This window comes from Callionymus lyra, chromosome 18, assembly GCF_982586985.1.
Source record: "Callionymus lyra chromosome 18, fCalLyr1.hap1.1, whole genome shotgun sequence".
NCBI lineage: Eukaryota > Metazoa > Chordata > Actinopteri > Syngnathiformes > Callionymidae > Callionymus > Callionymus lyra.
This window is the reverse complement of record NC_141835.1, coordinates 21,130,711-21,145,280: the sequence shown is the minus strand read 5'-3', so window position 1 is coordinate 21,145,280 and position 14,570 is coordinate 21,130,711. Positions and strand designations below refer to the sequence as shown.

The following is a 14,570-nucleotide window of genomic DNA, read 5'->3' as shown; positions in this document are numbered from 1 at the left end:
AACATACATGTCCTGCACCAGTCCAACATACATGTCCTGCACCAGTCGAACACACATAATAATGTCTATTTATATAGCGCCTTTCTAGACCAGGGTCACAAAGCGACAGTCATGCATTCCCCCAGTCACACATACTGATGGGAGTAGGCTGCAACACATGGCACAAGCTCTGCCATCAGGAGCAATCAGGTCTTGTTCAGGGACACACCGACACAAGCTTGTCTGGAGCTGGGATTGAACCTGCAACCTCTTGGACTGCAGGCAACCACTCTACCAACTTTATTCCTCTATAGTAACTGCAATACTGAGAGAGAAAGAGGACACTGGAGAAAAACCGTTGGTCTGCTCCCACAGTGGTAATTGTTATGCATGTACAGATACTTTGAGAAAACACATGAGAATGCACACTGGAGAAAAACCTATTATCTGCTCTTATTGTGGCAAATCATTTACTGACAGTGGAACTCTGACAAATCACATGAGGGCGGGCGACTGGGCAGTCAAGGAGCAATGCTGAAAGGTCCGACGGTCTGTGAATGCATCGCCAGCTGATAGAGTTTAAAGAGTGACCTGACAGTTATTTGCTTTAGAGAAAAGTAAGACATAGAGATGAGAACATTGGTGAACATTTGTTATTTCTCTCACCTTACAAAGAAAACTTGTGTGAATGTAAACTAATAATATTAGCAGTAAATACAACTGGGGATTTTTTTATTTTCATTTTTTTCTCTGAAGAAACTTCTTCACTTGGCATGATCTCATTCCCCTTTCATCTCATCCTCCACGAGCTGAAGGTCATGGTCTGATTACTAGGTTTTCGGCACATAGCACAATGCTAAGCCCTCTAATCCGATCCCCTCAACACCCTGTCTGCATCTAGATATTCTGTTCATTCAGACAATTCCTTCTTTTTTAGTGGTGTGGGGCCAGAAGGCAAAGCTCTCTGTATATCAGTTGATCTACGCCTACCTTCACCTATGATCACTGGTGACCTAAAGAAAAGGTTCATAGGTACAAGTGGCCTAAATTAGTTTTATCTACAGGTTGTCTGGACTCTCTCTTAGAAAAAAGGGTTAGAAGCAATGTCATCCGGGAGAGGCTCCAAGTAGAACCACTGCTCATCCATGTTGAGAGGAGCCAGTTAAGATGGCTTTGACGTGTGATTAGGATGTCCTCTGGCTGCCACAATGGTGAGGTGTACGGGGCATGTCTCACCTATAGAAGGCAACAGGGGAGACCGAGTACATGCCGGATTCAGCTTGCCTGGGGGCTCCTCAGGGTTCCCCGGGAAGAGCTGTATGATGTAGCTGGGAACAGGAAAGTCTGGGCCTCTCTGATGAAATTGCTGCTCATGCGATCTGTCCCTTGATAAAACAGACAAAGAAGGGTTTTTTTCTCATCTGATTGTGAAGGAGAGAAGGGGCTATTCTAACAGAATACAAAGATGGAAATAAATCCTAATCTAAGCGGGACTCTAGGAATATAAGTGTTTTTGTGTAGATACTGCAGTTAAATGTGCTTTAGAAAGTGACGCATGCAACATTGGTCCTTCAAGCTGGTTCATAGACTGCTATGGAAGATGTCGACAGATGACGTTTCAGGGCTACCTTCTTGTCCAGGAGCCATGGGAAGACCATCTCGACTACGTCAGACCCCCAAAGACAAGGGTTATGTCCTTGACTACAATCACCAACAACCCTTCCCTTGCTCCCACAATCCCGAGGGAATGACAGCCCAGCAGATATATTCAGCAATCTAGGAGAGTACTCAACCACTCACAGCCGACAAGTAATGGGACTTCTGAATGTCGCAAAAGGCTTCCACCCTGGACTGAGAGGTCAAGAAGGAGACGATTAAATATCAAATACTTTGATTTTTAACCTTTGGGACAGAACACATTTTCTCCCAGTTTTAATTACTGTGAGCTTTGAACAATAAAAGCAATACAAATAATGTCCTCTTCAGTGCTGTGACCCATTTGTTTCCACACAATACATCTTTAGGTAAGAACACATTGTTAACACGATTACTTATTGTCAATATAAATTCTTAATAATGTGAGTAAGACCATTTGATTGATATGATGAGAGTTTGCTAGATATGATAAAACATTATTTTATTTGTCCCATAGTAGGTAGAGTTAAGTTGTTACAGCAATACACAGTAGAAATAGACAATAAATATTAAAAAATAAATACACATTAAATTAAACAAACTGTGAAATAATAGTAATAATTACATCATATAAGAAGGAAGCAAAACGACATTATTGATACGTTGTGTGTACCAGAGGATGACGTCATCGTAAGTCGCCCATTGCCGTCGACATAAAATGACGTCACTGTTTACAGATGCAGAAGCTGCAAACATGGCTCCAGAGAATATGGTGACTGTTATAGCCTGGGCTGTCGGCAGTTTTATGAGATTATTAAATGCCAGACGCAGAAATGTTCACCGCAGAAAACGTTTACGGCACATGGCTTTACTTCTGCTTCAAACGCAGGTATGTAGAAAAGAATGAAAATGTATTGTCTTAAGTTAGCCTAACCAGCCCCAGCACATGCTAACAAAACAACTTCCCTTTATTCTTTCAATACAGTATTAATAAGGTATTTAGGCGTGTATTGTTGTGGGTTAGCTTGACATATTCACATATTGTTGGTAACGTTTTATAGAATAGAATAATAACAAATATTTCATGTGATTTTCCCCAGAATGCTCACCCTACAGCTTACTGCAAGCTAAACCAAAGCGTTCCAATACTCAGGATGTGGTTCGACGTGGAGTCCGAGCTGCGACAGGACTTCCGCATCAGCAGAAGATCCTTGCATGGTCTCCAGAGGCTTCTGCAAAGGTACCAGGACCATGGCTGGGGCTCTGAAATCGAGGTTCTAATATACGTCTACTGGCTGGCCCATGGACTTGGGTTCAAGGTGGTTTCCAGAGTCTTCGGTGTACCGAACACAACTGTACACCGTGTAGTCCACAGAGTTGCGAAATCGATCTGGAAGAACCTGGCGCTCGCCATCCGCCTTCCACGGCCAGAGGAGCTCGAAGAAATCGGGCAGGGATTTGGACAGCTCTCAGGAACTCCTGTGTTTAACTGTGTTGTCGGTGCTATAGACGGCTGTCATTTCCCCGTGAAACCTCCCTCTATACACAGAAATGACTACTTGAATTCTAAAGGTTCCTTTTCTGTAAAAATGCAGGCCATCTGTGACAGTAGGGGGAGGTTTCTGGATATCTTTGTTGGTTACCCAGGCTCAGTACACGACACCAGCGTCATGCAGAAGAGTCCTATTTATAGGACACAACAGTACCCTCCCCAAGGACACGTCATTCTTGGTGATGGTGGCTATCCGTGTCTGGACACACCGATTCGCCTGATCACGCCCTACGAAGAACCTGTTGGAGGTTCTGTAGAGTCGCACTTCAACTCCATCCATTCCCGGGGGCGAGGCGTAATAGAAAAGACCTTTGCTGTGATGAAGACCAGATGGAGGTCCACTCTTTTAAGGGCAACAGACATTAGACCTTCATTCTTGCCTGTGGTGATAGCTACCTGTGCCTTTCTGCACAACGTCTGTCTGGACAATGAAGACACGCTTGAGCCAGATGATCATGTTGCACAGGCGAACTTTGACCCTGACCCACCCCATGAAGGCCTGCAGGCTAATGAACAGTCAGGAAATGCTACGAGAGATGAACTGGCTGCGCTAATGTCTGGCCAGGACCAACGTTAAATCTCCTTTTTGTGAAAAAAAAAGACAGGTTAATAGTTTGCTGTGTATATACACTTGTTTTGTTTTGAAAATATTTGTCATGTAAGATGTTATTACTTGTTCAGTTTTTTTGATTTGTCAAATAAAGCATCTTCATAAAATTCAACTTTTCTTTTTGTTAGACTGTAGTATGGTAATAACGAGACAAGCTGACAATCTTGAAATTTTGTTGAAATGTAAATAATGTCGTTTTTAAGAGCGTGATTTAAAGTCGCAATGAGGCGTATGGGGCTGTTACTGTTGCTGAAGATTTGTAAATGCGTGAAAGGAATTAAAAAAAATGCATATGGGTATTTGTAGAGTGATCCACAAACGCGTAACTCGATTTGTAAATGTGTAATTCAGAATAACTATGCTCAAATCTATGAAAGCTACAGGAAAAACTTGCTATTTTTTCACAATCCGCAAATGTGTAACAGGATGTGTAAACAAATGCATTTGCTGCGATGAAACCGTCCCGCCAGTAGGGGGCGGATACATTGACACAAACAAACGAGCCCCGGGCATGACATGGTAAAAACTAAAACATGTTGTTATGAGGTCGCGGGTTCGAATCCCGTCTAGTCCTTACTTTTACGTGATTGTTTTTAAAATCTTATTGTGCTGTAAATAATATTTAGGTATTAGTCTCAATAACAGACATTGTTTTCTATTTGTTTAGACATTATTAATATTCTCACATTGACACCAGAGTTTATTCTAAAGAACGCACTCTCCTAATAGTACTACCAATGTCTCTTATTGAGACTAATATCTAAATATTTAATTCTCTAAACCACTATAAGATTCTAAAAACAATCACGTAAAAATGACAAGAACTACACGGGTCTCGAACCCGGTATCTTGAGGTGAAGTCCCGTATAGTGTTGCGATGTCCTACACTGGCTGAAAACGTCATCACGGTTAGATGAAATTAAAAGATTTCAATGAATTCCTGATACCACAAGATAATCATTCCGTGGCCACAACTCAGTATTTCCTGACCACATTTTTATCATGTCGTGTCCGAGGCTTATTTCGTGTTCGTCACCATGTTAACTCCATCCAGCTGCATGGAGGCATATCCGCCCCCTACTGGCGGGTCGGTGTCATCGCAGCTGATGCATTTGTATAGCTAGATGGATAAAACTTTATTACAAATCCTGTTACACATGTGCAGATCGTGAACCGTGGCAGGACTGTTGCAAAAGTCATGTGTGCAAAAAAAGGTTTTCTGTTTTTTGGAACTTGTGCGAAGTTTGTGATGCTTAACTTGTCAGCTTTTACAGACTTGAGCATAGTTATTCTGAATAACACATTTATAAATCAAGTTACACATTCAGTAAATGGAGTTACGGATCACTGTGAAGATACATGTATATATTTGCAAATAAATGCACACGCATTTATTAAGCTTTAGCAACTGTAATAGCCCCATAACATCTGAAGTCACCTTGTGCACGAGAACTGCAGGTATCACTAATAAAAACAGAGGAATGTGAGTCTTTAATCGAATCATTACAACGAATTGAGTCACCAAGAGAAAATAAATTGCATGTATCCAGTTATCTAAGAAGACATGTTTAAATTAGTTTTTTTTATTTCCTTGCTAAGTTGTTTTTTAGGGCGAGGGATGGTCACAGTAATGTCAGGATTATCACGGGATCAGTGAGTGCCAGGTCAATCTTAAGAGGACAGACAGATGTTAGTGAAGAACAGATCAAACTAAAGTTGAAAGGATGAACACAGGATGTACAAGAGGAAGAGTCTTGCTACGGATGTTGGTGACTGTGGGTGTTGTTTCTATCAGGTATAAAAGGAAGCAGAAGTGGCAGCAGAGGACTTTCCTCCTAGTAACTGACAGAGGCTGACATCAGAACCTTGGCTCACCATCCACAACCTGACCCGACTAAAACAGGCCAATGAAGGAGGCAGTCAGTGTACTTAGCTAGACACATTCCAGTACTTTTATTTTGTATGCCAAAGTTTCTTTTAACACATAAGGTAAAACGTTTTCTTTAATCTTAATAAATCCTGTTTTAGATCAACTTTATTAATCCCTCTGAAGATCTCCTTCGTGAAGTTGGTTTTCCAGCTCACAGACATCATTTACAATCAGACTTGTGGCTAAGATGACCGAGTGTCACACAGAATGAGGTCCTGCATGGGACGTGAAAATTAAACAGGGAAATGTGCAAAATAAGTAAAGATTGAAATAAATCAATCGTGTTTACTTCCACATTCATAGCACTCGTCATATTCCAGCTAAGAACGAAATGAAATCGGCAGCGACTCCTGAATCCAGAGCACAGAATAGCACAAGTTCATGGCAAAAGGAGTGAAGTCATTTTATTTGTTTTTCATATGTATCTACAACAAGGGGGGGACACAGGCAAAAAAGACCGACAACATGATGAAATTTAAAAAAAACAAAAAAACAAAAAAAAGACCATTTATCAATGCAATTTTCCCACCTTTTTTTCCAAATAGCATTTCTAAAGAAACTTTACAATATAAAGAAACATACGAAGAAGGAACCTCTTTATTTTACTACACGAGACATTTAGGTTCGGAAACTATCCTAACATGAGATACAAAGCAACTCCCCAAAGACAGACTGCCTCATATTCAATACTGCTTTGTCATCCAGACGGGGAAAGATGAGGAACCGAAATTTCTTGAATCCCTCCAACCCTCCCACATTCCTCTGTCGCCCTCCCTCGCCCCTCAATGTTACAGTATTTTACATCAGCACGATAGAAATACAGAAATGATCAACGTCGTGACAGCGTCACTCACAGGACAGAGTCATCCAGAGAAGTTCCGCTGCTCTTTATACAACAGTATCCCCTAGTTCTGGGATCTTCGGACGTTTCACCTGCACCCCGTTTTTTAAATAGAATTTCAAAAAAATCCTTCATAGTAGAGTCTCTGGTCCCGTGTGGTTGAAATTGCGAGCCGACGTTCAGTGTCAGTGTGGAGGCTCAAAAAAAAAAAAAAAAACTGCTAATTCACATGTGGCGCTTTAAATTTCTCTTGTAAAAGATTAAAAACATAGTTTCATGGTTTGTAAGAACAGCTCCGAAAGTAGAGGTGAATTATCTCCGCTTCCCTCTCGCTTACATTATTTCGGAGCAGAGTCGCAGCAGCTCTGGTTCGACTGTGTGATTTGAAATATCAAAACATGTCAATGATATCAAAATGCATTTTACAGTATTTACAAAAATAAAAGGTTTTAAAAAAAAAAAAAAAAATGGAGGATTGTATAAAAATCAGAAGGAAGGTGTTGTGGGTTGGGAGGAGCACAACAGAGAACCTGACCAGTTCTGGCCCAACCTGCTGCTGCCCCCTCGACGCTAAGCTTAAAAGTCGTTGTGGAGGTTTTGAGGTGAAACCAAACGGGAGAGAAAAAAAAAACATCACAGTGAGTGGAGGTCTTACCACCATGTAGGACCATAGCAACAAAAACAAAAGAGTGTTTGGACACAGGAGTGGGCATGAGGAGTGTGGGGGGGTCAGTAGAGACATGTGGAGACACTGTTGACTGGATCATATTAAAACAGCTGCTACTATAGTTCTGCAAACATCAGGGCAAACACTTGAAAATGTTCATGAGACAAATCAAAAGTACATAAATAAATAGAGCTGTGCATTTCTCTGCATGAAGAGACTGAACATCTGAGTCTGTGACGGAAAGCAAAATAACAAAAAGAAAAAAAAGAAAAGAAAAAAAAGATTGAGAACGCCACCGCCAGCAGGGGGCGGTGATGTTACAGGTGCACCGGAGTATGGGTTTATATTACTGCGGAAATCCTGAGCAAACCGGGGTAAAACGCAACTTTTTTAGCAGTGTGTGCAGAATAACCGATATTTAAAAGAAGCTTCTTTAGAAAAAGTATTCAAATTTTCAGGCTTTTAGTACTTCCATACTCAAAAGTAAGAGTCAATTAATCCTAAATAAATCCATTTTCCCTCCTTTGAAATCGGAAGATTACAGTACTACAGGACCACCATATCAGATTAGCAACAGTCGTTTTCTTGTTTGGATTGGATTTGGAGCGGATGCAGAAATATAACTCCATACTCCTGAATATTAAATTATCATCTGTGTATTGTCTTGAGTAATGTGCCACTAAAACAGAAAAAATGACCAGAGCAATATAATTAATAACAATAATACAATAATAAAAATAGCAATGATACAATACATACACAAAAATGAAAAGAAGAATGTCCAATGATCATCACGACACCTTGTTAAAAATGTACACACACACAGAGAGCCTGGGTCGCCTCTGCTGGATCCACGGGGGTCGAAATTCAGCGATTGTTTGAGGAGCTTCCAGTCCGCTGATGAGAGATGAGTGTTCGAACAAGAGAGGGCTGATCAGTCAGTCGCCCGTCTCTTCTCTTTCTCCCTTCCCTTGCTCATTGTCTGGACCCTGACAGGAAGCCGGGGAGGCCGGAGTCGGAAGAGAAGAGGCTCTTCCGGTTGCTCTGCAACTGCTTCCTGTTCAGACTGCTGGCCATCTTGCACACCCCGGGAGCGCCCGCCTTAATTAGAGTCCCAGCATGCTCAAGGGCAGTCCCGGAAGGCTGCGCGGCCGCACGATTCCCAAGTGAGGAGGAGGAGGAGGAGACGTGGAAAAAGGTAAAGGTGTGTGTGTTTGTGTATGTGTGAATGGGGCAGATGGTCCAGTCCAGGATAGGGTCAGAATTGAGAAGAAAAAAAAAAAAAGAAAAAAAAAGAAAAAAAAAAAAAATCAACAAGGGATACAAAAACGAGAGGAAAAAAAAAGAATAAAAATAAAATCACACACTCATCGTCATGTTGGGAGAATACTGTAAAGAGAGAGAGAGGGGGAAAGGGGAAGGAGGGCAGAGATGAGTGGAGGTGTAACATTAGATCACCAGGGGGCGCTCGGACACTGTTCCACTGAGCCGGCAGAAGACCAGAAATAAGAAATGTCACTGACCATCTTTTACTCTCATACTTGCTCATAGGAGCGAGTGGCTGCTGATGCTGCAATGTTCAGCATCAAATACATTCAGATTGATGACATCTTGAATCCTGAACTAAAGCCGACTCGGAGGTTCCAGGGTGAGAGCGTGTCACAGTTTTGTACAACACCAAAAAATTTAACCAACTTTGTTCAAATCATCATTTAACATATGAAATATTTGAATACGTTCATTTGACTGCCAATTTAATCCCATCACTGATTCAGAGGGACGAGGATGAATTAGTGAGCAGTTTAATGCAAGCAGAACGGGAAAGTTGATCAAAATGTGCCTGAATTTAATCGATACAAATCTCAAGGATAAACACTTGAAGAGTGTCTCTCAGATTTCATTTGAACAGTGAACATGCTTATTACCATTCATTTAAATGTCTCAGTGTTTAACAGTAGTTTCCTTTTTTAATAGAAAAGGTTTGATTCTCATGTGGCCTTCTTTTTAAACTACAACTTATTCTGAGGTGTATAATCAGGGATATTTGAAAATACATGGACTGATTTTTCTATGTCAAGTTTCAAATGATTCAATTGTATTTTTTTTCAGAATCCATTAGTGTTACCACGGCAACACAAAATGATGAAAATACGACAGTGTACTCTTAAATGAGACACTTCGTTTATACTGTGTTATCTGCGATGAGCTTTAAAGAGTTAATTGAAGAAAATAAATTGAAGAAAATAAACTGGTGAGTAACATTTATGTTATTACATTTGTACATTTATGTGTACTACTTTTACCGGAAAATAAATACTGTTACTATATAACTTTACACTATACACTACTAATGCAGCACACAATCTTATACTAAAAAATATATATATTTTTCTTCCACATATAGTCCTCTTGCCTTGGAATCATCCATTAAATATATTTTCATTTACAGATAGGTGGCATCAAAGTATTAATGGTAGGTCTGGTATAAGGTTGCTTCTGTTCATGACAAAATCCAAATAGGAAAATTAGAGTTTAGCACCGAGGTGTAAACGTGGTCCATCTATGGACACTTTTGTCACGTGGACTCTCCAAACCTCTGCTTGCATTCTTCCACTGACATGTCGGGGCATCGAGGATAACTGTTAGGGATCACCAAACGGTGTTCACTCCATCTACTTACACTTTCGCTTTGGAATGGGTTCAAGAAATTCCCGCCCATTTCGCCGTCATCCCTCGGCGTTCCAGGAGGGTTGTTCATGCCCCCCATGTTGTTCGGGGAACTCTGTAGAGAAGGCGGAGAGATGAACTGATGAGTGTTTTAATGTTGTGTTTACACAAATAATTGAAGCAAAACGCAAAAGGAAATATTCATTTACTCACCTTTGGCAACCCGTCCATGTCCCCAGACCCTGAGAAGGCAGGAATAACTCAAGTGTTATTGTTTGCAAGAATAAGAATCAGTCGAACATGTTCGGCATCCGTTCATAGTCACCTAGTGATCCGTTCATGTGGTGTGGCTCCATAGCTCCCATCGCTCCCATCGGCCCATCAGGGCCAGGACCCATAGGGAACTACGACACAAGAATAAAATGTTTGTTAGGAAAATCAACATTTTTTCAAAGCACATTCGTATGATCCCCAACTGTGAAGGCTCTGTGGCAGTCAACTAAAAACGTAAGTGTCAAAGACTCACGTTGGGTCTGTTGCCTCCAGGTCCAATCGGGTTCATCATTGTGTAGATATTTTCACTGGAGTTGGTTGAGTCTAGGGAAGACAAGAAACAAAAAAATAAAAAAAGTAAAACCTTTTTCTCTGCAAAATATATTTAGAAACTGTTCATCTGCACACAAGACAATTCAACATATAAATATATATGATACACTGACTGAGAGATAATTTATTGATGCTGTTTAAAAGTGTGTGTTGTTTTGGAGGGTGTAGCAATAAGTTGCCATTATTTAGTAAACATCAGACCCTTTGTTTGACCCAGTTCAGAGCCCACAGGCTACATGAGACATAAGAAGAAGCACAGAAGAGCATTGATAATAAGAAATGTGCATATCGAGTTAGATATATGTTAGAGATATGTCCATGTCCATTTTCATGGTTAGTTATGACTATGAGCTTAAATCGCACGGATAAATGACAGGAAAGAACTTCATATTTTTAAATCATTAGGAAAAGGGGAAAAATGGAAGTAACGCACCACCTGGGCTGGGCATGATGGGTGTTCCTGGAGGTCCTCCTCCTCCCGGCGGACCCTGCAAGTTAAAAAAGTCAAACAGATTAAAGGTTTGTAGGCAGATACGACATGAGAGTTACTACTGGTGAGTAAACTTACCACATAGTTTCCTGGAGATGAGGAAGAGTAGGCTATCTGCAGACGCATCAACCCAGACAATAGTAAGTATACATGTGCAACTATTTTAGTTTGAAATGTATATTTTAATATTTCAAGCTACATGAACGCTTAACTTAATTTGGAGAAAATACAACATTTATGCACATAATATTGGGGGACTTTTCTCATTCAGACTTACAGAATTAGCATTGGGTCCTGGCCATGGTCCTCTTCCACCTGGACCCCTGAAGTGACATTAAGAAAATATATATGAGAGGAATAATAAGTGCAGCTGTAATAAATGGATAGAATAATCACAAAAATGAAAAGAATGATCAGAATGAAAGTCTACTCCGTCCCTTTGAGGGCCACATGAATACAGTTGAAGGGCCTCATATAACCTGCTTGCAGAGAACCCTAATGTCTTAATTTTGTGTCTATGATCTTATTGTCAATCAATATCAATATTAGTCACAAAAGGCAATATTGGGAGAGGACAAAAGATTAACCCATTGTCCTCTTCAGTAGGACCGAATGGTACTACCACCATTTCAATAATCTGCTTTATTCATCTCTGGCTTGTTTCACTAAAGAAGTGAGTTAACTTACATGTTCATTCCTGGCATCGGTCCCCCCATTGAGTTAGGTGGAGGTCTCATACCACCATAATTCTGTGTAAAAGGAAATATCTGTATGTTAAAGTTACAAATATTTGTTATATTTTAGCATTGAAAGCATCACCAAGTCTTACCTGTGGGCCCATGGCCATTCCTCTTGGGGGGTTCATTCTCATTGGGCCTCCCATGTTTGGATGTCCTGTGGAGACAAAAAAGGACAGTCAACACAGGTCCAGCTCACATAAATCCACATATGGACGGTTTCCTAAAGTCAGGATTTAAGAAATGCCTCAGACGATAGTCTGCCACAATCCCATTAGGGGTTTCAGTCTTACAATTATAAACAAATGCCTGGTTTTATTTGCTATGGATATAGAATTTGTTTCTCCAAGATTAAATATTCAATATGTTTTAGTACTTAAAATGTAAAACAAAAAAAGTTACACAACTGAAGTGTTCTTCTTTATAACACATAAATGAATTAAATAAGAAAAACCGAGATGATGCATTTCAAATATTTTTACTTTCACTCCTAGATCTTTATTTTCTGCCAATTAATAAGTGTAATGAGCAGGTTTTTATAGACAATGTGATTGGGCGAATCTCTCATCCTCGCTCCTTCTCAGTGAACACATCAATGCAGCTGTGTGGGTTAAGTGTTGCTATAAAAGCAAATGCCATACATCACTTGATAGCTCTTGTTTTCAGAAACAAAATGATTGATAAAAAGTGTCATTACATATTGTACTGATTGTTCCGTCTAACTTCTGATCCAGTAGAATTAGTAATTAATTTTCCTATTTTGTGGCCCTTCCTACCACGATGATTAAATAAATAAACACCAGATTTTAATAATCAATTAATCAATGAATACAGTAGAGTGAGCAGCGTTTTCCATTTGAACACTTAAATCAGACCAACAAACCCATGGTCGTGATGAACTTCATGAAGTGGTCCAGTGATTCTTTCTGATGATTACATGAAAGCTACTACAGTGCATTTAATATTTAAGAGAAATCGTCTAAAACTGTGTTTATTCACCGTCATTGGTCATTGAGTTCAACATTGAGTGGTTGCAAAGGTTCAGAAACACTATTCATCTATTCAAAGATATTTTAATGTTGTTTTTTTTTGCCTTTTTCCATTGGCCTGTACAGAGTAGTTAAAGTATTGTAATGATGTTGATGTTTAGCCATTACCTTGTGGTCTTGTAGGGTCCAAGCTGTTTGGCAGGAGTGGCTGTGATCCTGGAATCCCCCCAGGAGGCTAAGGAAACATCAGATTAATTAGATGAGTGGCAAATGGGCAATAAAAACTGTATCCACCAGTAAAAACGCATCATTAAATCAGATGATCTGTTCTAAAGGTACCTGATTTGGCATTCGGAGTGAGGGGCGAGGTCCACCTGGATACCGTGGTGACATAAAAGGCTGCAGAGAAGATGGAAGGAGAAAGTTGACATTTTTATTATTGATAGATCCAGAGCACTCAGAGAGTTAGCAGCAAGGACACGCAGATGAACACAGTGGTTGGAGGATGGATGACGACACATGGAGATCACAAATGTGTTGGCAGGTCGTCCAAACAATTGCTGTCCAGCTTCAAACATTGATATTCATTTACAACTGCACCAACGTGTGATTCTATTGTGGTGTAAGCCGACTCGGTCTGTGGTCTGACTGGCGTAGATTGAGATGCGTCGAGCCAAAAGTGTAGTTTAAAACCGTACAGGAAGCATGTCTTCACTCTCCCTCGCACACAAGAAACCAGAGACCACAAGAATGAGAAGCAAGCAGCCGCAGTTAATCGTGGAAGGCTAACTTTACCTCTGCTGTGGCATCTGTTGCTACTGTTCATAAGTGATCGCATGTTTTTAAACCTCTTAATAGTTCAGATTTCGGACTTGATCGGTGGAGTGTGTGACATGCCCACAGTGGTTCCACTCTGTTTAATTTATAAGCTGCTGGAAGAAGTAGGAAGAAAGAAGAGGTGTGTTTGTGTTAAAAGCAAAGCAGCAGATATGTGTGCAACCCCCACAAGATGCTCCAGGGGAGGGGCAGTGGGGTAAATTATTCATCCCACACGGGGACCACCGATTCTGGGTCTTACAGAGAAGCAAGCTGGGCTTCCTCTTTATGACCCGAGCGTTAAACTAGAGGGGGGGCTCGCAGGAGAAGAAAAGGGCCGGAGGGTCAAACAGTGTGGAAATCTTGTATGGAAGAGAGAGAAATAAGAGGTGTGCGTGTGAGAGAGGGGGGGTTAAAGAGAAGGTGCTTGAGTCTTACCTGCCCATGAGGTCCCATCATTGGGTTGTTGGGGTTGTGTGGGGGGGGCTGTGCATGAGGGGACTGCTGTGAGCCGGGTGGTCCCTTTAAGAAAGAAGAGGGATATCAGAGAGGAGAGGGGCCTTTTTTGAACAGGATGAAAGCCAATCAAAATAAGAGGAATGATTAAAAAAAGAGGGCGTTTTCAAGTGAATAATAATGCACTGATATTCAATTTATAACAAAAAGATCCATTAATGGCAAGTTATGATATTTTACCACCTTTTCAAGAAGCTTAAAGGACATTTCTTTACAGGCCTAGAGGTATCATCGTAGCAATCAGTCTGGACAAGCTTTTTACAGGCTCAGGAATCATATGAACACATCTCAGAACAGAACAGAGTCGAGTACGCAATGTGATTGTTAATTTATCTGCCCCTTTGTCTAGGATTTTCAAACCTTTAGTTCAAAACAAAAGACAAATAAATAAATTCAAAACAGGACAACAAAGTGGTGTTCATGTCAGAAAATCCCCAAAACATTACCCAGTTATAGGCTGGTACCAACAATTTAGTCAATACATTTTTTAATGAATTGTTTGAATGTTTGAAGTTTTAATACAATACAAATAATA

The 14,570-nt window shown here is 40.5% G+C and overlaps 1 protein-coding gene across 6 annotated transcripts in view; it reads right to left on the bottom strand.

The window, feature by feature from the left end:
- Positions 1-7,445: 7,445 nt before the first annotated feature.
- Positions 7,446-14,570, bottom strand: part of LOC148060917 (single-stranded DNA-binding protein 3) — a 32,433-nt gene continuing 25,308 nt past the window's right edge. The window contains exons 6-18 of one of the 6 annotated variants that reach the window (XM_087780156.1): positions 13,958-14,041; positions 13,043-13,102; positions 12,872-12,938; positions 11,807-11,871; positions 11,665-11,726; positions 11,255-11,300; positions 11,056-11,091; positions 10,921-10,975; positions 10,408-10,478; positions 10,207-10,285; positions 10,095-10,123; positions 9,895-10,020; positions 7,446-8,357 (exon numbers count right to left, since the gene is read on the bottom strand). In XM_087780156.1, coding sequence (XP_087636282.1) covers positions 8,190-8,357; positions 9,895-10,020; positions 10,095-10,123; positions 10,207-10,285; positions 10,408-10,478; positions 10,921-10,975; positions 11,056-11,091; positions 11,255-11,300; positions 11,665-11,726; positions 11,807-11,871; positions 12,872-12,938; positions 13,043-13,102; positions 13,958-14,041 — 948 coding nt within the window. In that variant the 3' untranslated portion in view covers positions 7,446-8,189. Of the gene's footprint in view, positions 8,358-8,389; positions 8,604-9,894; positions 10,021-10,094; positions 10,124-10,206; positions 10,286-10,407; positions 10,479-10,920; positions 10,976-11,055; positions 11,092-11,254; positions 11,301-11,664; positions 11,727-11,806; positions 11,872-12,871; positions 12,939-13,042; positions 13,103-13,957; positions 14,042-14,570 lie in introns of those variants that run through there. The other 5 variants (XM_087780157.1, XM_087780159.1, XM_087780160.1 and 2 more) reach the window with 5 other exon arrangements.